General features: G+C 42.4%; 2 protein-coding genes across 3 annotated transcripts in view; one reads left to right on the top strand and one right to left on the bottom strand.

Annotated features, from left to right (window-relative positions):
- LOC147122910 (putative ATP-dependent RNA helicase DDX60) overlaps positions 1 to 660 on the top strand; it is an 83,701-nt gene extending 83,041 nt beyond the window's left edge. The window contains exon 37 of the mRNA XM_085962142.1: positions 379 to 660. Coding sequence (XP_085818268.1) covers positions 379 to 484 — 106 coding nt within the window. The 3' untranslated portion in view covers positions 485 to 660. The remainder of the gene's footprint in view (positions 1 to 378) is intronic.
- Positions 661 to 5,883: 5,223 nt separating this feature from the next.
- LOC147122909 (uncharacterized) overlaps positions 5,884 to 24,414 on the bottom strand; it is a 58,910-nt gene continuing 40,379 nt past the window's right edge. For both annotated transcript variants that reach the window (XM_085962150.1, XM_085962157.1), the window contains 4 exons: positions 13,534 to 17,104; positions 12,393 to 12,554; positions 11,748 to 11,830; positions 5,884 to 9,228 (listed from right to left, as the gene is read on the bottom strand). In XM_085962150.1, the coding sequence (XP_085818276.1) occupies positions 11,760 to 11,830; positions 12,393 to 12,554; positions 13,534 to 17,104 (3,804 nt within the window). In that variant the 3' untranslated portion in view covers positions 5,884 to 9,228; positions 11,748 to 11,759. The remainder of the gene's footprint in view (positions 9,229 to 11,747; positions 11,831 to 12,392; positions 12,555 to 13,533; positions 17,105 to 24,414) is intronic.

Raw genomic sequence — 24,414 nt, 5'->3', positions numbered from 1 at the left:
CCAAGTTGGCTGTCGATTTTATGACAGTCAGAACTGCTTAACTGACTGACTATTTTGTAAGTTTCTTTCTACCGGCCACTTACTCTAGTGGGTTTATCTTAATATTCTTTGGAAAGCAACAGTGATGGAGCTTGGAGCAAACTTTTGATTTTGTTTAGAAGTTGTGTGTAATGCTGCGTGCAAGACCCCCTTTAATGAGACTATCCAATTCAGTACATAACTGCCTTGAAAAATTGCAATCCATCATTTTCATCATCTGTCCATTCCCATTGTTTTTTGCACATTCTGGATGAGCAACTAGAATATGATCCATCACATGCTGGGTTAAAGTTACAGTTATACTGCTGTTTTCAAACCACCTTTTCTTTCATTTCCTAGCACCTCTCTCAAGGAACTGTGTGACAACAAAGAAGATGTTGTTGTTTTGGCTTTCGAACAACTGAAAGATGCATTTAACCAAAAATTCGAAAAGATAAAAAGTTAATATCAATGCAGTTAGAAAAACTGCTTCATCCACACATGGTCTGTGGATTCTTGCTCCTGAATGTAGGGGAGTGAATACATGACAAAAGCAAGTTGTGAAGGGCATATGAAAATTTTAGAAAATTTATAGCCCAATGATGTCAACAAAAAAATAAAATTGAAAAGTAGATAATTTAATGTATTGTGTTGAAATTTAATTGCACTATGTACAAACCATTACTTAAAGGTGGCCAGCATTATAGGGAAATAACTTTTAATCCAAAACTTCACCGGTGACCTCTGCACGGGAATAAGTCATAACATTTACCCCCCATTCTCTCCCTATATATTTTTTTTGTTTAAAACTGCTGCTTGACAGGAGGCACCAATCATGTTCATTGCTTTCCCACCTGCAAACCTGATACTTCAACTAAAGCAATTGGGGAATTGAGTACAGGAAACTTTGGTTTATCCAGAGGTTAACTGTCCGGAATGCTCGAGCCACCGGCGCAAATCAGGAGCCGTTTCGTTAGGTTTTTTTTCTTTTCGTTGCTTTTTTTTTCTCCACCAGTCAGGCTCTGCAAGGTCTCGCTGAAGCTGTTGCTAAGCTACAGAGACGCTTGCAAGGTACAGCCGACTGTTTAGAAGCTAAGCAACGGGGTTTGTTGCCAGATACGGAGCTCAAAATCTCCGTATGTTTCAACATTAGCGCTGGTTTGTCCGGCACTTTTGATGGGACAGCAACAGCTCGGTGCCGGATAGCACAAAGCCTGTACTTCTTGAGCTGGCACATGGAAGTGCCAATATATTGTGCCACAAAGTGATATGATTTGGGTGTGCACCTATGATTTTCCACTTGCAGCGTTCCTGATCTTGGCCATGTGGACACCGAGCAGTAACTGAACAGTTCTCACGGAGAGATAAGTGGAGATGAGTCATCCTTGGCCCAGTTCCCATTGACCAGTTTCAATGACAGAGAGTGTTTTGTCCTCCCGCTCTGTCATATCTGTGCATTGTAATAAGGCAGCCTAGCGCACTGTGCCACGGAATTGTGTTTCGTCCCTGTAATCTCCACAACACTGGTGATGGGAGGGTTAGTTTGTAAAAGCCAGGTCCTTCCCCACAGGGATATTCTAAAGACCCAAAGGCAAATGGCCTTTAACTGTTCTCGACACACCGAATAGCTGGAACAAGAGCAACATTGGCAGCGGTCTGTCAGAAGGTCTTTCTAAAAATACACATCTAAGTTTTTGTTTTTTATGGACAGAAAAGTAAGTGGAGTTGACAGGAACTTCCATCCAGGAGAAAAAAGTTATGTCAAAACCATTCTTTTAAGAGGTATTTTACACCTTATCATGTTTTAAGTTTCTGGTATTTTTTAATGTTTTAAAGTAATTTCAATAGTAAGGACTGAATTGAAAACTATCTTCACCTTTTTAATAAAATATATAACAAAGCATCTTTTTTTAAACAATATTTTGCTCAAATAAAGATGTGTTTTTAAAAAAAAAAAAAACTATTTGCTTAATTGTGACAACCTGTTTGTCTTTGGCTCATTGCAAACCAACTGCTTCCTTCTCAAAAATTGCTAATAAATGAGATCCTTCAATTAACTGTCCACCAACTCTGATATCAGATTAACCTGGCACCATTCAATATTGCAGGATGGGGGTGGTGTTAACTGAGTTTAGGGTGATTCCATTTCAGTTCAACCCAGTTTATATCCAGTGGCCTGAGTCCCAAAAGCTGTTGATAACAGTACTTGCTTTACCACTACTGTTCATGCAAAGGTCAGCAAATAAATTGAGGAACATATCATTAAATAAAGTGAATCTGGTAAAAAGCTGGGTGCAATAGTTGACTAAAAACCTGAAATAATGTATGGCACTGATAACAAAAGTGGTACAAATATTAACATATAAAAATAGTGTGCAAATCCAAATGTTGCTGTGTGCTATGAGACCTCAGTAAGACAAGTTTTTTGGAAAGAAAACATTGGAAAACTGGAGGAATAACATTGTAACTTATGCTTAAAATTTTCCAACCTATGGAATAAATAATAGGTATGCATGTATTTTGCTGTATGCTACTCATTCATTGTATGAAGCTTAAAAGCACACATTGTGTAGCCTATAGATGTATACATATGTCAGAGTTGCAGGAGGTGAGTTCAAGACAGCAGCTGGCCACACTGACTTGGTGATTGATGATCAACTGGTTGGATTGATTTGCTGTTTCTTCTTTCTGCTGTAAAATACTGATAGGTCTGGGCAATCATGTGATCAACACACCCATGAAAATGGTATCACAGATGGGCAGTGCTGCACCTGCATCATTGTCATTTTCAGTAGCCTAATTCACTATATAGTCTTTTGCTACTATGATACTAGAAAATCAAAATGGTGCATTAATATATGCTTCTTGTAGGCCCTGTTTATACCAAGAGTCAAGACCAATAGTGCAGGACACAATTAAAGTTGTAAAGAATTAGACGTGAAATAAATTGGGAAAACTTGGATTGTAGGACGAAAGATAGATGGCAGGGGGAGGGAGGAGGAGTGTGTTCCACAGTTGAGATCCTGGAAAAGGGATTGAGTTTGAAGTTAAGTGCACAGAGGGCATAAAATCCAAATTAAGTTGATGAATGTAAAGTGGAATAGGCAGAAGAGACCATGACTGATTATCAAGGCGCCTCATGATTTTAAATGAAAAGCAGGTGGCATTCAGTCCCAAAATGCCAGTAAAAAGTCCCAGAATTCCTTGTAGAATTAAGTCACTATAAACCAATGACCTGAAATGTAAATGGCTGGAATCGCTGCATGTGATCTCTAGAACACTGGTTAAAATCTTTGAATTCCTCAATGAAACTGGCATTTGACTTGCTTAGTCACCATAACTCAATAACTTTCAGATAATTCAAGTGTTCAAGAGCAAAGTTTCAATGGCATATGATAGGCAACAAGATCATTAGTGGATCATCTGTGCTGAAAACTATATTGACAGTGGGCTAAAACTTTAGAAATTTGGGAGCTGATGGAAACTTTTATAACTTTTGAAAGTCCAAACATCACAGCAAGAGCATTTGGCTCCTCGCATGAAGCAAAATGATGCCTGTGCAAAGGATTACTTTTTATTCAATTATCAGCTTCACTCATGAGAAGGTTGTGGGTTCTTAACATATTCCAGAACTTGAACAACCCCACCCCCCTCACCAAAGCTATGGGGGTTGCCATGACTTGGGTACGAGATTGACGGCATCCCGGAGAAACTAAAGGGATGTTTTTCTGAGGGTTTGGCTAAACTCCCACCAAATTTATGATGGGAGAGTAGGACAACCCCCTGGAAATTCAGAACCACCATTCATTGTGATGTTTTTGATACCTTGCTGTATGTAAATTGGCTAATACATTCACTTAAAAACAAAAATTTATTTGTCTTTTGGGACAACTTGATATGAAAAACACTAAATGCAAATTTTTTATTTTCATTCAGGAGTTAATTTTTTTTTTTGTAAAACTACCATTTTATAGATTGGGCTTTTCCCAATACCATTTTCTTGTACAAGTGGCTTAGCAAAAGTTTCAATAATCTGAAACCTATGCCTTTCATTGTTATACTGAGTTACAATGGCATAGGGCCCAGTGACTCAACCTACCTAGGATTCCCACTATGTCCCCATTTCATTGGAAGGCAGGAAATCTCAAACACTGGACCCACTTTGTACAGGCTGAAACTACTGTACACAGATGACTTAGAGGAAAAGATAGCTGCAGCACAAGTAGTAATTTATTGGCCTGGAAAAGTTATGGTATAAACCGAACTAAAAACTTCTGGCGTCGGCACATGTGCAGCCCTTGCCGTTTGATGCTGCTTTGAAACCAATGCAATGGTGTGAAGTTGTACTTGCCCAAGAGTTCCCCACTGAAATCCGAAAAAGGTGCGTTCAGCAGTAAGTGAATTTTTAACGGTGTGATAATTACTGCCAAACAACCCCTCTGGCCCTGAAATTTTAATTTTACAAGTGTATCATTCCTTCAAAAATGTGTTGGGAGTTTAAAAAAATATATATACTTGTTTTTTTTTCTCTCAATCCTATCTTGTCTTTCCCAATCTTTATTTGCTTTCTTTACATGATTTAAATCTAATTTATACTTCCTGGTTTAGATTGCATATCTGATGATTCTTCAATCTGATTGGTTGAAGAGCCTTGCTGTTGTTTTCCCTGTTCACAGATTCCCTGTGAAGGGCACTGCACTGGATCAGATGCCCAATGACCAGTCTCTGCTGGAAAGTCTGGCCAGCAAGGTGAACGGCGAGTATCGTTCCTACACTGTGAGCACAAATTCCAGGCCACTATGTACAACCTAGAATGCCAATTTCTTGTAATAACACAAAATCATAGTATAGAAATTTACAGCACAGGAGGCGGCCATTCGGCCCATTGTGTCTGTGCCGGCTGAAAAGAGCTATCCAGCCTAATCCCACTTTCCAGCCCTTGGTCCGTAGTAAAAACTAACACCCGAACAGGGACTTGAACCCTGGCCCACTCAGTATTCTATCCACACCCTATCCAAAGTAACAAACTGCTTCAGACCGCTGACTCGAGATTCTTTAAACGTGATTAAAAATGAATCTCTGCAGATTTCCCTGTGCATTTGACAAGCTCGGTAAGGAGTGAACGGAGTAATCTCAATCATAAAACAATGGACTATGTATTGAGCCGGTTTGACAGGTCCACTATCCTTCCCCAAACCTGGCGTGTCGGTGGGAACAGCGGGTCCCAGGACGGCGATGCTGCCACTCCCTGGCCTGTATTTCCCTCCTGTCTGGCACTCCGCGGGATCGCGAGGTTCAAGATGACGGTAGCCACACCTTTCCTCAAATTGGCCTGAGCGCCTGCCAGTCGTGGCAACCGGTCGGGGTTGCGTCAGAGGAGGAGGTACAGCCTTACCCCCATCCCAGTACCAAGAGGGAAATATTTTGTGAACGCAAAAAGATGCCACAAACAGCAAATGAATAACCAGATATTGGCCCTGAAAATCTGTCTTTATGGCAAACTCAGTGTAGCTTCAGGAAGGAGTCTGTAGTGGCTGCAATCTGGGTCAGGATCCTGAGAGGTCAGATCTCTGACTTACACATAAATATGCAGGACTTTCTATTGGGAGGGCAGATCCTCCACCTGCCCCAAACATGGCACTAAGAAGAAATAAGTGCAAATAGGACTAAGTTACCTGGGTTATAAGGGCTGGGGAGGGGGTATATGTCCCCCACTCCCCCCAGGTCAAAGATACCAAATTTCAAAGAAATCATTATATGAATTAAGCCAGTGGATGGCACCACATTGTCATAGCTCCAGCAGGTTTCCAGAACCACTGAAGGAAACAGTGACATATGTGGCAATTATTACTGCAAGTGCAAAAGTTCCCATTAAAATTCCTTTATTACAGCCAAGTATTACTTAATAAATTCAAATAGTAACACAAAATACAGGAAACTGCAGGTCCAGATGTTTACATGTGGATAATCATAAACGGTATGAAATAAAATGCTGCTTTAAAAAAATATATTCTTCATCCCAAAAGCAACCGACATGAAGTATCCTTGTAATCTTGTTACACATTGCTGTAGTCAAACAGTAACCAGTCAAAGTTCTGCCACAGTAGTCGTAGTACATAAATGCCTAAACGTATGTGGATGCAACAATTTCATAAAGTTTTTTCTTTCCCTCAAGCTAATAGCCCCGCCCCCCCAAGCTACTAGAACAAAACCCCTTAAGTACTAATAATGAACAGTAAAGAGCCAAAGAACTTAAACTTATAAAGCTCTGCGTCACATCCCCAGGACGTCCTAAAGTTCAATGGAATACTTCCTGGATGTGTTCTAAAATTAAAACCAGCCTCACACATTTGCATAACTTAAATACATTCTAAACATCATCCGAGAACTCTGCGTTTCTCCAATTCTGGTCACTTGTGGCTCCCTGACTTCCTTCGCCACACCATTGGCGGCTGTGCCTTCAGCTATCTAGGCCTCAAGCTCTGGAAATTCCTTCCTGAAACTCCCTCTCCTCCTTTGATGCTCCTTAAAACCTCTGACCACACGTTTGGTTATCCGTCCTAATGTTTCCTTCTTTGTCTAATTTTGCTCCTGGGAAAGGCACTATATAAATGCAAGTTATATAAAGTTTGCTTTATAAAGTTAAAAGTTGCTGTGCCCACCATGGTATTTTGCAAAAAAGTTAATTTCAAAAATATTTTGTTTAGGCTATGCTTATTCTGGACAAATCTTTTCAAACTGACATTTCAGCTCCTCTGATGGTTCAGTGGTAAGTGGCGTGATCTCAGCGAGGCTGGTAGAGGCGAGAACCATGTTCCCACTCCTATTGACAATCTAGTGATCCCTCCTGGAAAGCACAAGCATATCTGGAAATCGGATAAAGGCAACATTGAATTTGGATGTGATTTCACCCCCACCTCAGTCAAAATGCCCATCGACAGAGTGCTGTACTTGTTTTGAAGAAACACGATTGTCAATATAGTGATTATGGTATGGTACTAGACTAACAACCTAGAGGTTGAGTTCCCACTACGGCAAGTTGTGAAATTCAATAAAATCTGGTAATTTATGAGCTACCATGACTGCAAACTGAACATTGAAAAAAAAAACTGGTTCACTGATGTTCTTCAGGGAAGGGAATCTGCCCCAGATCTAACTCTAGTCTATATTACGTTAATGACTCTTGTACCCCTCTAGCACACCGCTCATTCTACAATCGATAGAATAAAGAGCACCATCACCTTCATCACCTTCTTGTGGCAAATAGGGTTGGGTAATAAATATTTTGCCCACATCCCAAGAAACAAAATGAATGACTATTTTGTTGAGGTAACAGAGGGCAGCTGGTACCCATGGAGCAAGTCAGGAACCATCAGAAGTGAAGAGAAAACACGCAAAATAGTTGTGTTCTAATCAAACATAAACAAATAGTGTTCGCTTATAATAACTTGGACTCCAATGTGTTAAACCTTTTATTTACGGCATTGAGCAACTTTAAAAAAAAAGTCACTAGGCATCATATTAAAAACATGGCGGGCTGTGGATTTACACCTACAAGCTCCCTTACGCTAAGTTACTGATCTCAGCTGTACCACTGTGGAAACCTAATTTCTCTTGCATCCTTTAGGGCAGAAGCTGAGGGAAAAGCTGGTGCTGGCTGTTCTCGCAAATCTCCTAGCAGCCTGCCTCAGACTGGCAATGTATGGAGACTAGATCAAAAAAAGGTGGGAAAAAAGTTGTAAAACAGAAAATAAAAATACTTTTTAGAACAAATATACTATAATTGACAAAGGGCAGACCAGATTATTCTAAACCATTTCTAACAAGTTGCAACATTTAAGTTTGCAATATTGCAAACAATCCAGAATTGATTCGCCACATAAAATACTGATAGGGAAGAACTGAAATATATTCTTGAAATACACCACTGTGGGACACAGAAGCTCATCACATTCATCCTTAACATGAACCCATTATTTGATAAAATTTGTTTCAACTTTTTTTTTTTTTTTTTTTTTTTTTACACATCATTGAATCCAGTTTAAATACAAAACTGCTGTAGAAACAATCAATAATCTGACATATCAGACCCAGAGGTGCACCATAGCACTAACATTTTCATCACTGTGCTAGAACTTAACGAGTTTTGCTTATACTCCCCAAGTTGAATAATGACTGCTGAGCAATGGAATCTTATGTTGTCCTTTTACTTTCAGAATTAGCATGAAGCATACATTAATCACGTGATGTGGGTTCCCCTCTTCTTGCTTTAACCCTAGCTTCTGATAAATGCTGTCTTCAGTCACACTACTACTTCATATACAATGAACCATTGGGCAGATAGTATAAGATTGTGCTTTTGTTTGGTAACAAATCATGGGAGGTTTTTGCACAAGAGACTTGCGTACACCATGGACTGCCAAATCTCGAGTTCATTCCTTACCACAATTATAAGAAACTGTGCGTGCATTACTAAAGTTCTGATTATTAGACTATCATTGAATTTTGCTTGGCCCTCTGTTTACTCTGAATTACTTCAGTCTTGTAACTATTTGCTCCCAGAATGCCACATAGGTCAAGGTGTAAACATTCTGCAAAAAAGTAAAAACCGTGCAAATAGAAAGAGTTGGTATTTGCATCCCTGAGACTCAGTAGATAAATGCACTAGCCAGTGTGATGCTGAGCCATACATACCAGGATGGTCTAAGCTTAGGCAGTGATGGGGCTCCACAATTGGCCTCAGCAATCCCTGGGCTGAGGGAAAGGAAGATCAGCCAGGTTTTCTGCACTCAATTGGTATTTGGTGAATTGCTGGAAAATGCACATGTATGAGCATTGGATCAGATATGGTTTAATAGCCGGTTTACACTTACAGTCCGGGCTCAAGATGTCCTACTCCTGTCTGAAGCTGCTTTAGAAGCACTTACCAGACCAGTGCTCCTTTATGCAAAAAATATGAAACTGACTCAGTTCAAGTCTTTAAAAAAAAAATTAAGCTGGTGCTTAGTGCCAATGCAGATGTGTGAGGAAATCCAACTGCAGCATATTAACATTCTATCACACTAATATATACAGCAAAAAAATACTTTACTGCCTGTACAAAACAAACAGGAAACACTTTAATTTATGGATAGCAAAGAAATAAACATGACTTTGATCCACTTTGTACTTGAAGTATCCTTGGCACTCTTCAGGTTCTGTTCTAAGACACTGAAAAGACAAATAAAGTAATTACACAAATGCACATTAGGTTCCTATGGCTCTGTATTGTGTATTCATCTGCAACAGCAATAACTGAATTACAGTACAAAACCAAGTTATCTTCAGTAAACTGGCTTATGAGTTGCTTAGCTTGGAGAGGGCACGGGGTAAGATGGGAGAGAAACTAGAGAGAGAGCCAGGTTCAGAGCTAGGGAGGGGCAAAGCACCAAAGGCAGCTGAATGAACCGTCTCAATCTTTGTGACTGAAATGTCTGAGCTCCTTGCACTTGTTGGAGGTGAGAGTGGAGGGGACGGGGGAGCGGTTTAAGAAGATAGTTGGTAGTGGTAAAAAGCCAGGGGTTATCTCTGCTCTCCAGGATAAGATAGTGGGCTGTTTTAGCAGAGGAGAGTGATAGTAATTGATGTGGTCTAGCCACATTTGGCGATGGATAGCAAAGAAATGCAAAGTCAAGAAGCTTAGGAACAGAAACAAATAGCAGGAGTACAAAATAAATGGGAATAGTCTGCGCAGGTTGAGAGGCGGGAAGAAAATACCTCCAAATTGTCAGCACATGCAGAGGTGGTGAAAAAAAGTAAACAGGATCTTAAGATGTATAACTCGAGAAATATAGCACATGTTCCAGGAAATGATAATTAGCTTGTACAAAGCATTGGTTTGTGAGTATTGTGTACAGTTCATGGGTACTGTAATATGGCAGAACATCCTGGTCTTGGAGGGTGTATGAAGAAGGGTAAATAAATTGATAAATGAAATTGGAAAAAAAGTAATATGATTGAGGTTTTTAAGGTTCTAAAAAGATAAACTGAATCCAGAGTTTCGATTTTAATCCTACCTGCCTGGGTACAGTTAAAATGCTCAGAGTTATTTACCCACCCTGGAGCCACCAGGATCCTAACACCCGCAGGCAGCAAAGACACCCTCCCCAAGTTGGCAGGGTTCTTCTTGATATACGCATGTTGGGTCCCGATGATGTCATCAGGACACCTCCGCAATTGTAATTCATGCCTGACTGGGGAATCCACTGAGGCTTTCTTGCCAGGCTAACCCGGGACATAAGAGGCCAAAAAAGGTTAATGTTTTTCTTTCCTTTGTGAGGCCAGAAGGAGCAGGAGTGCTCCTCAGGGCCCCACAAGGAAAGCTTAGGCCTCCGTTGCCATGGACACCCCCCCCCAATCTTATGAAACGAGAGAACCCCGCAAAATGTTCCTGGAATCCAATCCTGCCACTTACCTTGTGTCGCTGGGTGGCCTCCGGGCTGGGTGTTTTTCCACTGCTACCCGCATGTTAATGAGGCCCAGGAATTAAAATAGCCATGGCCTAATTTCTGCAGCAGTGGATGAGTTTCCAACTCACTTTGCCACCCACTCACCCAGAACCTGCCTGGAGTTACAATCGGGGCCCAGAGTAATGTTCAATATTAACCAAAGCTCTGGGATAAAGAAACACGAATACAAACTTACAGGAGTAAAGGCGAATACACCGTTACTAAATAACATTTTGTGTAAAGGGTGGTGAATCTGAGGAACAGCCCACTCAGACAATGCAAGCAGGGCACATTACAAATAATGAAGGGAGTGATGGATAAATTTTTTTGGCAGACAAGTTTATTAAAGGGCATGAGATTAAAGAGGGGTAGGAATCAACGTTCCCGTTAAGCTGCACGTCTGCACAGCGGTCTGAAGGTCCCACACAGGCTGTTCACCGGCTTTTGCTCGGGAGAAACCGCGCAGGTGCCAAGATTTGAATGTGCTGTGGAGCCATTTAAAGGGGCCACGCACTCAAAAAAAATTACAGGGAACATTGGTAGGAACTCTGGGACTTCTAGATGGATGAAAATGGTCCTTTCCCTTTCTGTACAATCCTCTATTCCTAAGGGCATCAGGGCATATTAGGGAGCATGTCTAATAATGAGTCATGGGTAACTATGGTCTCTTGGAGCTTGCTTTAATGCCTTCAGAGGCCAAAGAGCATTTTTCCATAGGTTATCCTGAATGTGACATAGGGTTTAATTCCTTTTTCTTGCCTATGGCAGCAATTATTACTAGAAATTGGAGGGTAGTATTAATAAGCTTCATAGTCCTTTTTTGCCCTTCTTTTCATATGTTCATAGACCAGTACTCAAATGGTAGGCTGGGCCTGACTGGACAAGCAGTAGGAACCTTACCAGTGCTCTCTGCTGTTAAACTGCATGGCATAATCTGGCTAAACTTCAGCACACTTGGATATTGCTAACATTTAAATTCTCTGGAATAGGTGTATGTAGGGTTATCCCTAAGGGGAGAGTATGCACTCCATTAACCCACAAAGTTAAGTATAAAACTACATTTGCTTCAATATTAATATTTGTAACTCATTAGAGGAGTACCACTCGTTTCTGCCTCATGGAAGATGAAGAGAAAGTGCTGGATGAAAGGTGAGGAGATAAATAATGGAACCAAAGACGAGATTAGAAATTACCATCACTGCATAAAATTGAGCTTTAGGTGAAAAATAGCTTAGAACTTACCAGGAGAAGGCATTAAAAGTATTCATTGTGGTTAGGGTAAAGCTGTCCACCCAGCTTCTTTACTGCTGTCTCAAAACTCTCCTCTGATGAAGAAAAAGAGGATTAAAATGTTGCAAATGCTGAAATTGTCAAATTACACTTCAGTGCATTTATTTGCTGTGGTCTAGAGATGCAGCAATTATATGAGGAACATTTTTGTATGATACTTGAATTTTACACAAACAATATACCCAATATTGTCACTCAAATCCAGAGAGTCTCAATATGTGTTCCAGCACTTCATTTTCAAGAAAGGAGGAAATACAACAGCTATTCGTAAAGTAAGAAATTCAGTGAATACTACTACAGGGTATATAGATCTCTGGGATCAACAAGATGTCAATCCTCACAAATGCATTCAGACAAGATTCTCTTTTCCGGTTTTGAGATCTGATATGTGGATCTCCAGGGAGTAGAGAACTTCCTCCCCCCCCCCCCCCAGGTAAAATTTCCCTTTTTTTTTTTGAGTGGGAGGCAGGGGAAGAAATGTGTTACATTATTAAAAGGGAGCAATGCCATAAGCAATTTTTTTAATTCTCTTTCCAAATCTATAAATAGCACTATAGGGCACAATTCCAATTTTACTTAAAATAATTTTAAGCACACCTTCATCATCACTACTATGATAGCCTGGCTTGTTCTTGTAACAGAAGAAAGTTGGTGGAAGAAACAACTTTGAGGCAAGAACCCTCTGCTCTGGAGTTGGTGTAATTTCACTCAGCATCACCACATCTTCATCTCCCTGTTCCTCCTCCTGCTCTTCCATTCCTATACACCAATTGAAAAGCAAGTCACAAAAATCAAACGTTAACTCATTCTTGTCTAGCTAGAGGATGACAGCAGCAGCAGTCCGACAGTTTCAATAAACTGAGTTAGATTTTTTTTTAAATGCACAGATAAAACTGGATATGGGAGTGGACATTTTGTTTCCAAATAATGACAAAATGAGTGGCTGTCATCAAATTATCACCTGCATACCATCATTAAAATGAAAATAAGACAGCTCTTGGAAATCTTTTTGCAGTTCACCCAATACCTCGGAGTCTATCCAGTGAGAGCTGAGCCCAAGACACCAGGAAGGTCCCAGGTTCGAGCCCCATCTTTGCTGACTAGCCTCAGTTGGGCAGTGGTAGACTCTACAAACGAGCTCAATGCTCCAGGCTACAAAAGACAGAAATCAGACAAAATTTCCACTCCTCATAACTATCTAGCAAACTGAGTGAGTGAGTTGAAAGGGAGTGAGAAAGTCAGAGAGAAAAAAAATGGAGAGATCAGAATCAGTCCCTCACAGTCAAATAGCCTGCTGACACACTCTGTTGAGGCATGCAGGTGAATAATAGTTATTTGGATAAGGTACCATAAGGCGACCAATGCTTGTGGAACTGTCCCCCAGGAAGGAGTCAATTCCGGAGAGGACTGGGGTGAGAAAATTAGTGAGAAAAGAAAAATAAGTTTTGAAAAAAAAAGTTTTTGGGAGCAAGCAAAAAACCGTCAGAACTCCAAGCAATTAGACTGTTCGATTATGCTTTTCATAGAGTCTGCAGTCAACTAGATTTTAAAAACAAATGTGATTTATACAGTTGCTTAAATAAAAACAATAGGTGTATGTGGCTGTTAAAGATGTGGAAAATGTAGGTAAGCATTCCAGTGCTCCTTCTAATTAAACATATCTAAGTTGGTTTGTATTTACAGCTCCTCACAGAGAAATATTATGCTGTACTGAAAAGGTGCATTCTGTGGGCTTTACCTTGCAGTGACTTTCCTTCTTGTTCCAAATCAGATGTCCCAACAAATGAAGTAGGACCGTCAGCTCCATTTTGTTCATACTTTTCATTTTCTGCCAAACAGCACAAATTATTTTCTGCTAATATAGACATTTCAGCTGTGTTCTGCACTTTTTCAATGACTTCCTTAAACACCTGAGCCATTTCTTTTAGCTTAAAGTGTATGGCCAAATCTAAAAAGGTGTGCTTCTTCTCCGAATAATCCAGTGCACACCAAGTCCAGCTGTGATAACTGGCTTTTGCATGCTTCAGCTCCAGGTCTCTTGTGATCCAGTGATTGACACAGCATTTATAAGCAGTGTTCCACATCACTAGTCGTGGTAGTTTTGTTGTTTTATGCTCTAAAACTCTAATTTCTCCAAATGCTCGCTCTTTCCACTGCAAGGATGTCCTTTCAAAGCAATATAGCTTTGCTCTGTTAGAGAAGAGAACATCTTCTCCATCTATCGCTGCAGGTGGGTGATTAACTGGTGGAGGGAATGGCAACACTGGTTTGTGTACAGCTTTACAATCTCCCCTATTATTCCCCTTTCGCCCTGCTACATCTGTTTGGTCACTTGCACCCATTTTGAACTGGAAATCATTACCTGCACCAAATGTAAAAATTGGGCAAAAATCTGTAGAAGGACAAGTGAAAAGCGAGTGATCTGTTGCTATTCTCTGGATATCTTCTTTTGTGCTACCATTAATAGCTTCTGCAGAACTACTGCTATTAGATGCAATAGTTTGTGGAACAAATGCAGAATCTCCTCCATGTGACGACAAATTTAGTGCTGCTATACTGATCCGTCTCTCTGGACCAAGAGAAGGGTCCTCTTTATCACTTGTGTTATCTTCATGTTCCGCAGGCCATAGGTCACTGGAGGCTGCAGAACTTTGGTGAGCTTTAGAATGTCCTTGGTTTTCAGAAAAATGTGATTCTTGTACATCATTACCCTGATCATTGAAAACAAGAGGTTCTTTAGCTTCTTTAACTGTATTATTACCAAATCTCTCCAAAAGATTTTCGAGTGAAGGTGTTACATCACTAGGTTGTAAAAGTGGAACTGATTTTCTCTCAATTACAGATGGGCATGTACTTATGGGCACTTCAAATGTCGAAGCTGCCTTTGTTTTGCAGGTTTCGACAGCAACATCAACGGGTGCAACACTGGCTGTTGAAGAGAGCTCCTTGCTGAAACCTGCTGCAAAATCCACATAATTAGAGCTAGCAGATTCTGTCCTGTGAAATACTGCTGGTTCAGAAGTTAACATTTTTGTTAGTGAAGTTTCTTTTAGTTTGTAGGTTTCATCACTGATATTAGTTGGTGTTTTATCAGTACTTTGCTGCTGACTTACTGCTGGTGACAAATCCTCATGATTAGAAACAGATGAATGTGCCCTGTTAAGTTTAGATGGTTCAGCAGTTAATGGCATCGAGTTTGAAGTTTTCTTGACTTTGGTAACATCGGCCGGTGTAACAGTGCTCTGCTGCTGACTGACTGCTGAAGAGAGATCCTGACTGAAACCGGCTGTAAAAGCCACAGAATTAGAGCAAGTTGAATTTTTCATGGAGAAAACAGGGGACATTTCAGCAGAGTTAGCAAAAAGATTCAATGGTTTTATGCTGCTTTGAGATGGCAGAAAGTTTTGTGCAAATGGTGTTGAGAATGAGGAGGAGGAGGAAACTGATGATGGTGAAGCAAACAAAGATGAAGCAGACGTAACAATAGGTGGATCTTCTAATTTAAAAACAGAGCTTGCTGTAGCCGATCTGCCGATAGTTGATAAAAATTGTTTTCCATTCAAATTTGGAACATCACTACTGGATACTTGGGCAAATTTAAAGAGGTCAGATACATCATCTTTTGCAACAACTGAATGAGTGGTAGAAGTTAAACTTTTCCGATTTCTTAAAACAACTGGTTCAGCAGTTATCGGCATCTCTAAGTTTGAGGTTTTCTGGACTTTGGTAACATCGGCCGGTGTAACAGTGCTCTGCTGCTGACTGACTGCTGAAGAGAGATCCCAACTGAAACCGGCTGTAAAAGCCATAGAATTGGAGTCAGTTGAATTTGTCCTGGAGAAAACAGGGAATATTTCAGCAGAGTTAGCAAAAAGATTCAATGGTTTTATGCTGCTTTGAGATGGCAGAAAGTTGTGTGAAAATGGTGTTGAGAATGAGGAGGAAACTGATGATGGTGAAGCAAACAAAGATGAAGCAGACGTAACAATAGGTGGATCTTCTAATTTAAAAACAGGGCTTGCTGTAGTCGATCTGCCGATAGTTGATAAAAATTGTGTTCCGTTCAAATTTGGAACATCAGTGCTGGATACTTGTGCAAATTTAAAGAGGTCAGATACATCATCTTTTGCAACAACTGAATGAGTGGTAGAAGTTAAACTTTTCCAGTTTCTCAAAGATTCACTTGATCTGGTTGCTGATTTTGTGTTAGGGATAAGGTTGAATGAAAATTCTGATTTTTCAGTTCCAGGATTGAAAACAGAAAATAATGGTGCCATCTTGGTTTGACCACACAAGAGTCCCGAAGTACCAAAGTTAAAAGATGGTTTTGGCGAGACTTCTTGTGAACTTTCTTCTGTCACATTTCCAAAGGGAAAAGTGGATGCTGTTCCAATTGAATCTTTGCCGTTGTAAGTGGCTGATGTGATGCAATCTGCTTGCCCATTATGATGGTTTACATCTTTACCAGATGAATCACAAGTAGTTTTATTGTGAAACACAGAAGTCAAACTACTGGTTGAATTACTTGTAGGGGAACACGCATTAAGCTTGTCAAACATGAAACTTGCCGATGCTGGCAGTGGTGGCTGATTTCCTGTTTTGGTGGCTAAGGTACCATATGCAACCTTTCCAAATGTAAAGCCACTGGACGGCACAGACGACAGTGAACCTCCAGAAGTGATTGTGGGGTTAACTAGTCCTATACCGAAATTTGAATTACTGGAAGCTTTGTGTGTGGGCAGTGAGCCAGAGCACTTAGATACCGTGAAACCACCAGAACCGGAGGAAAATGACTTTTGCCGAGGTTCAGCTGTTCTGTCAAAGTCCGCCACTGTGGTACATGTACTCAGAGTGACTGGAAGAGATACTGTGGCAGCTGTTGTCCCCAGGCTTCTAACAACGCTTGTGATGCTCGAGATGGTTTCAGATTCAACTGATAATGAAGGAACAGGGTCGTGTTTTTGCTTTTTATCTCCTACATAAAGCAACTTTTTTAAACCATTGGATAACGACATCTGAGAGTTTGAAGCTGATGGGGTACTGGGAGTGGCTCCTGAATCAAGAGGCAAAGGCAACTCAAAATTGCTTGAACCGTTGCCACGGAATTTCTTTTTTACTTTTTTTATGGATTGACCGAAACTAAACAGTTTAACGTGAGGTTGCTGTACTGCATCAGGTGTTTTGAATATGTCTGTAGAAATACTAGAAGATGCTGAAGGCTCTACACCATTTTCATTACCAGAACATTCTTCAGTCACAAAGCAGTTCCAGTCTTTTCTACAGGACTGATAGTGTTTGTAGCGCAGTTCCTATGAAGACACCAGAAAAAAATTGAAATGTGCAATTTTCCATCAAGTAAAATTAAGTATTTAGCAATCGATGAGAATACATTTAATATCATTATGCATCACTATTTAAAGTAAAAATAATTCTGCACATCTATGAGGGCATAACAGTATGACATTTCTAATTTCCAGTCTTGCTATCCAAATGGCGTCTCAGAGCGAGGTTGCTGAATCACAGTTGTCCCATAGAAAGTACAGATTCCACTAGTGTTATGTTAGAAGTGCTCATGTCAAAGATAAGAGATGACACAGCTGGGAATTGAAGTTTTCTTTGAATTTAGACCCACTGACATCTTCATATGTTCCTTTGCAATGCAAAGCTACCCGTATGTATATTTCCTAGAGAAGATACTTAAGATTTGTAACATGTCCGGATACATCTTACTTGTGTTCAACACAAAAGCACAAATCACCTATGAACCAAAACTTTTACCTGGCATGCCCAATACCTAGGATAGTAAGCCTCCAGGTAAACAATTTTACTACTGGGAATGCACTGGAAGTAATACAGGAGACCACCATAAACTTCTGATCTATTTAAAATGATGGAAACCACCACAGTGACAGATCATTATCCCAGATTAAACTAATTCGTGCTTATTAAATGTATTATGCAGAGGCAAAAAATAAATCAGCAGATACAGTACTTCCCCTAACTTTACATCGACTGTTCCAAAACAAATCAAATCTCTAATTCCTTTCAGTAATTTTGGACCATACATCCATGAAAAGCTTTGCATGAACCCAATGGAGTCCCTTATTTGTCTCTGACTCAAATAATAGCATATCAAAATATGAAAAAAAATGAAAACATGGCACTCCAACCCAGATATACATATGTATCTTTTCCAATTAATCAGAACTGACCCAGTTTGAATTATCACAGAAAATGCTGGAGACATGCCACATCCGCCGAGAAAACATGTGCCAGTTGATGTTTTAAAATGTTGTTCATCTGTAATATCTTTTAGTTGGAACGATGGATTTATACCTGAAATGTCAACGGACTTGTGTTTTCTCAATGGATGCTGCCTGATCTGCTGAGTGTCTCCAGCACTTTCTTTTTTCCCCCCCCCAGATTTCCAGCATCTGCAGTAATTTTTTTTGTCTCGTTTGAATTATGTCCTGCAGTGGCAGTTTAGAGACAAAAGGAATCCACAAATATAAACAGCTTCAAAAGACAATGGCCAGAATTTTCAGAGGTAAGAACAGTGGGGTGGGGGAGGGGGGAGTGAAAGTTGAAAAAAAGTGAACCCTGACCCCAACCCGCCCACTTTCACCTTTAACTCAAGCGGGGGGGGCTGCCAAGAGGCAGGGTTGGCAATTAAAATATTGCAATAAAGGCCGGAAGCCTCTGCTTTAACCTGCTTTGTAGGCTTTACTGCAGGCGGCCGGGAATCCCAGGGCTTGGAATTTCCGGTAGCTGCAATGAGGCAGCCTCAGCCTCGGTGAGCAATGCTTGTGGGCTGGGAGGAGCAGGAGTGCTTCCTCCTGGCTCCCCCACCATCAGCCTGGCCCTCCCTGGGGTTGGGGTTCGGACCACCCCCCCTGGGAGATCAGACTGCCCCCACCCCGGGGTCGGGGATCGGACACCCACCCCCTCCCACCTCATCCTGGCCCAGCACTTACCTGGTCCTGTGGCCTCCTTCTCCAAGTTCCCCACATGACTAGAAGCCAGCCTGTCAATCAGGTTGACTTCCAGGCAGGGAGCCCGCCCCTGATGTTGCCCGCACGCTGTGGAGTTAAAATTCCATAGCGTGCCGGGAAACCTGAACTTCCGGGTTTCCAACCATCTCCCGGGTCCCCCTGCAACGTGCTGGGTGGGACCCCACAAAATCTAGCCCAATGTTTGGTCAAATGCAATGTGGTTTAATTGGATTCAGACTCTGGAATGCAAGTGTAAGCATTTAGTAGCATATTAGACAGGTTGTGGATTCTCTCAAAGAGAGCAGTCAAGGAAGGTTTTTTTAAAAAAGGTCACGACTGCTGCCAACAAGTAGTTGTGCATGCGTAGTCTGTTTTTTTGGTTGTTCGCTTCAGGACACACTGGGTCTGGGGGAAAAATGCCGGGAACACGGAGCGGGCCTTCGGGGTCGGAGGAAAAAATGCTGGGAACACAGAGCGGGCCTTGGGATAAAAATGCTGGGAACACGAAGCGGGCCTTCGAGTCTCACGGGCTCTGAAATAAAGCAGAAACATCGATATCGGCTTCCAGATTAATGCGCAGAACGGTTCTGTGCAGCTTCCAGTTCGTTGGCAGCAGTCACTCCGTTTTTAAAGTTGTCATAATACAAGTATAACTACACATTCCTCTATAAATATACTAGCTGGAGTACCCGGCATTGCCGAGGGAAATGAAGAAACCTCTGCCATGTTTATAAAACAGTTTATGAAACTGTTGGGATTGAAGAACTCTTCCTAAGCACCCAGGAGGTGGTTCTTTAACTTCGTTTTTTGTTAATGCTGTGTCCAAGTCTGATGTTTTTTTGAGGGAATGCGGTTATGAAAAAAGAACAAATAATTTATATATATATAAATAAATGAGTTTGTCTGTGTGGGAAGGAGAGAGAGAGAGGGGGCAAGGAGGGAGAGGGGGGGGAATATAGAGAGGGGGGGGGAAGGAGAGAGGGGGGGAAAAGAAGGAGAGGGGGGGAAGAAGGAGAGGGGGGGAAGGAGAGAGGGGGGGGGAAGGAGAGAGGGGGGGGGAAGAAAGAGAGGGGGGGGAAGAAAGAGAGGGGGGGAAGAAAGAGAGGGGGGGGAAGGAGAGAGGGGGGGGAAGGAGAGAGGGGGGGGAAGGAGAGAGGGGGGGGAAGGAGAGAGGGGGGGAAGGAGAGAGAGGGGGGAAGGAGAGAGAGGGGGGGGAAGGAGAGAGAGGGGGGGGAAGGAGAGAGAGGGGGGGGAAGGAGGGAGAGGGGGGGGGAAGGAGGGAGAGGGGGGGGGAAGGAGAGAGGGGGGGGAAGGAGAGAGGGGGGGAAGGAGAGAGGGGGGGAAGGAGAGAGGGGGGGAAGGAGAGAGGGGGGGGGGGAGGAGAGAGGGGGGGAAGGAGAGAGAGGGGGGGAAGGAGAGAGGGGGGGAAGGAGAGAGGGGGGGAAGGAGAGGGGGGGGGAAGGAGAGAGGGGGGGAAGGAGAGAGGGGGGGAAGGAGAGAGGGGGGGGGGAAGGAGAGAGGGGGGGGGAAGGAGAGAGGGGGGGGGAAGGAGAGAGAGAGGGGGAAGGAGAGAGAGGGGGGGGAAGGCGAGAGAGAGGAGAGAGAGAGAGAGAGAGAGAGAGAGAGAGAGAGAAAAGGAGAGAGAGAGAGGGAAGGAGAGAGAGAGAGGGAAGGAGAGAGAGAGAGGGAAGGAGAGAGAGAGAGGGAAGGAGAGAGGGGGGGGAAGGAGAGAGAGGGGGGAAGGAGAGAGAGGGGGGAAGGAGAGAGAGGGGGGGAAGGAGAGAGAGGGGGGGGAAGGAGAGGGGGGGGAAGGCGAGAGAGAGGAGAGAGAGAGAGAGAAGGAGAGAGAGGGAGAGAGAGAGAGGGAAGGAGAGAGAGAGGGAAGGAGAGAGAGAGGGAAGGAGAGAGAGAGGGAAGGAGAGAGAGAGGGAAGGAGAGAGAGAGGGAAGGAGAGAGAGAGGGAAGGAGAGAGAGAGGGAAGGAGAGAGAGAGGGAAGGAGAGAGAGAGGGAAGGAGAGAGAGAGGGAAGGAGAGAGAGAGGGAAGGAGAGAGAGAGGGAAGGAGAGAGAGAGGGAAGGAGAGAGAGAGGGAAGGAGAGAGAGAGGGAAGGAGAGAGAGAGGGAAGGAGAGAGAGAGGGAAGGAGAGAGAGAGGAAGGAGAGAGAGAGGGAAGGAGAGAGAGAGGGAAGGAGAGAGAGAGGGAAGGAGAGAGAGAGGGAAGGAGAGAGAGAGGGAAGGAGAGAGAGAGGGAAGGAGAGAGAGAGGGAAGGAGAGAGAGAGGGAAGGAGAGAGAGAGGGAAGGAGAGAGAGAGAGAGAGAAGGGGTCTAGTGTGGTGGATTATACAATCACTGACCTGGACCCCTGCGATATCAACGCATTCACTGTCAGGCAGCAATCCCCCCTCTCAGACCATAACCAAATAAATGTGTACCTTAAACTTTCTGCCCAAACTACAGACACAAAAAAGGAACCCAGTAAGCTACATAAAATAAACCAGACATACAGATGGGCCCCAGACAGTGGAGATAAATTCATCACAGCACTAAATTCACCTGATCTCACAAGTAAAATTTCAAAATTTAAAGAAAATCTATATGAGATCACCAGAGATGGGGTAAACATGGCCATAGAGGATATAAATATGATCTTTCATGAGGCAGCTGTAAAAGCCGACCTCGTGAAACAGAAGAGGAAGAGTCACAAAAGACAAAATAAAAATAAGAAATGGTTTGACCACGAATGCAAAAATGCCAGAAAAGACCTGAGAAAAATATCAAACCAAAAGCATCGCCAACCAAACAATCCGGACCTACGTACTAGATACAATGAAACCCTCAAAAGATATAAACACACCATTAGGAACAAAACACAAAACTATACCCACAAAATACTAGAAGAAATTGAAAACTCCACCAACCCAAAACAATTCTGGGAAATGTGGAATAACCTGAGTACAACACAATTGCAAGCATTACCAATCCAAGATGGCGACATCTGGAGAACACATTTTGAAAACCTCTACAAAGACATCCCAATAAACAAAACAAACCCAAGTCAACATCAGGTCACAGAAAAACTCCACACATTAGAAGCAACAATCAAAGACAACCAAAACCCTCTAGACTCCCCAATCACATGGAAAGAAATGGCCACAAAAACAAAATCTCTCCACCTAAAGAAAGCCTGTGGCCCAGACAACATCAAAAATGAAATGCTCAAGTTCAGCAATATGGAGATGCAGGGTGTGGTACTCAAATTATTCAACATCATATTACGTTCAGGCTGTTTTCCCGATATCTGGTGCCAAGGACTAATCTCCCCCATATATAAAAGCGGAAACAAATCAGACCCAAATAACTACCGCGGCATCTGTGTCAACAGTTGTCTAGGGAAGTTATTCTGCAGTATTCTAAATAGTAGATTACTTGATTTTCTTAACAAACATAATATCCTCAGAAAAAACCAAATAGGCTTTCTTCCAAAACACCGCACCGCCGACCATATCTATACCCTTCACACCCTCATTGAAAAACATATACACCAAACAAAAAATGGGAAAATATTCGCCTGTTTCATCGACTTCAAGAAAGCCTTTGACTCTATATGGCACGAAGGGCTCTATTATAAACTTCTTCAATGTGGAATAGGGGGCAAAGTCTATGACCTTATTAAATCAATGTATCTGAAAAACAAATGCGGGGTCAAAATTGGAGACAAACGCACCGATTTCTTCACCCAGAGAAGAGGCGTCCGGCAGGGCTGCAATTTGAGCCCGACCCTGTTCAACATATACATAAATGAATTAGCAGACATGCTGGAGCAAAGCGAGTCACCAGGTCTCCGTCTCCTAGATGGAGAAGTGAAATCCCTGTTCTATGCGGACGACCTGGTTCTGCTGTCTCCCACAGAACAGGGATTACAGCAACAACTAGACCTACTCGACAAATACTGCCAAAATTGGGCTCTAACAGTAAATCTAAAGAAAACCAACATCATGATTTTTCAAAAAAGGCCCAGATGTCAGGAAAACAAATACCAGTTTACCCTCAGTGATACCACTATAGGACACACTATGAGCTACACCTACCTTGGTCTAACTATTACAGCATCAGGGAGCTTCAGCATAGCAGTGAATGCACTAAAAGAAAAAGCCCGAAGAGCCCTATATGCAATAAAAAGAAAATTCTACAACATCCAAATCCCAATCAAAATCTGGCTCAAAATATTTGACAGCATAATCCTGCCCATTGCACTGTACGGTAGTGAAGTATGGGGCCCGCTAAATCACCAAAGCTACACTAAATGGGAAAAACATACAATAGAAGCCCTACATGCAGAATTCTGCCGAAGCATCCTTCGCACCCAAAGGAAAACGCCAACAAATGCATGCAGAGCCGAACTAGGCAGATACCCACTGATAATAAACATCCAAAAACGAGCACTAAACTTCCTAAATCACCTCAAATCTAGCTCCCCAGACACCCTTCATTTCAAAGCCTTTCAGACCCAAGAGCTAAACCCAGAAAAGAGTCCCCTGAGTCAGCTGCTACTGAAACTAAGTACTCAGCCGGACCCTGACCAGCCCCAGACCAACACAGCCGTCCAAACACCAATCCGAGTGAACCAAATCATTAAACAATGCAAAGAAACCTACCTGGAACATTGGAACAAAATAACCGAAAGCCAAAGCAGATTAGAATGTTACCGGCCCTAAAAAGAGATTATAAACTGGCAGACTACCTCACGACCATCAGAGACACAAAACAGAGGACAGACCCTCACCAGGTACAGACTAAGCGACCACCAACTGGAAATTGAAAAAGGCAGATACAAGAAATCCTGGCAGCCTAGAGAGAATAGAATATGCGATCAATGTCTGGCCGGCGAGGTTGAAACAGAAATGCATTTCCTCCTAAAATGCGAAAAATTCAACACATCAAGAAACATATTATTCAACAAGCTAAGCCAAACAACCCCAGATTTCAAGGAATTGGATGACCTGTCAAAATTGAGATTAGTCCTGGAGAAGGAGACAGACCATACCTTGGGGCCAAATATGTAACAACATGTCACAACCTGAGGACTGTTTAAAAGTAAGACTGTTTAAAATTAATATTGTTAAAAGTAATATTGTATGTACCCAACAAATGTCAAATCGATTGACACCTACAGAATGTTGGAAAACTGTACCTTTTTGCTATGTAAGCTTTGGCAATATGGTTCTCTGTAAACTTTCATGCCAATAAAGCATTTGAACTGAACTGAACTGAACTGAGAGAGAGAGAGAGGGAAGGAGAGAGAGAGAGAGAGAGGGAAGGAGAGAGAGAGAGAGAGAGAGAGAGAGGGAAGGAGAGAGAGAGAGAGAGGGAAGGAGAGAGAGAGAGAGAGGGAAGGAGAGAGAGAGAAACCGGGAACAGAGAGAGAGAACTCCAAAACAGGGAGAGAGAGCAGAGCCCGAGCAGCAACCGGAGCACGGAGCCTGAAGCCGGAGAAAGGCCCGAGGAACCGGGCCGAGCGAGGCACCGGAGAGAAGGAGAGAGAGCAGCAACAGGAGTAGACCCAGACCGGGAGGAGCGGCCCGAGCCAGTCAAAGAGGCGAGTGGAGAGGTAGGGGTGCCGGATCGGGT

The sequence above is a fragment of the Somniosus microcephalus genome, chromosome 2 (assembly GCF_052327205.1).
Source record: "Somniosus microcephalus isolate GS21.2 chromosome 2, FLI_Smic_1.0, whole genome shotgun sequence".
Lineage (NCBI taxonomy): Eukaryota > Metazoa > Chordata > Chondrichthyes > Squaliformes > Somniosidae > Somniosus > Somniosus microcephalus.
Note: the sequence above shows the minus strand (reverse complement) of the source record. Positions and strands in the feature narration are given on the sequence as shown.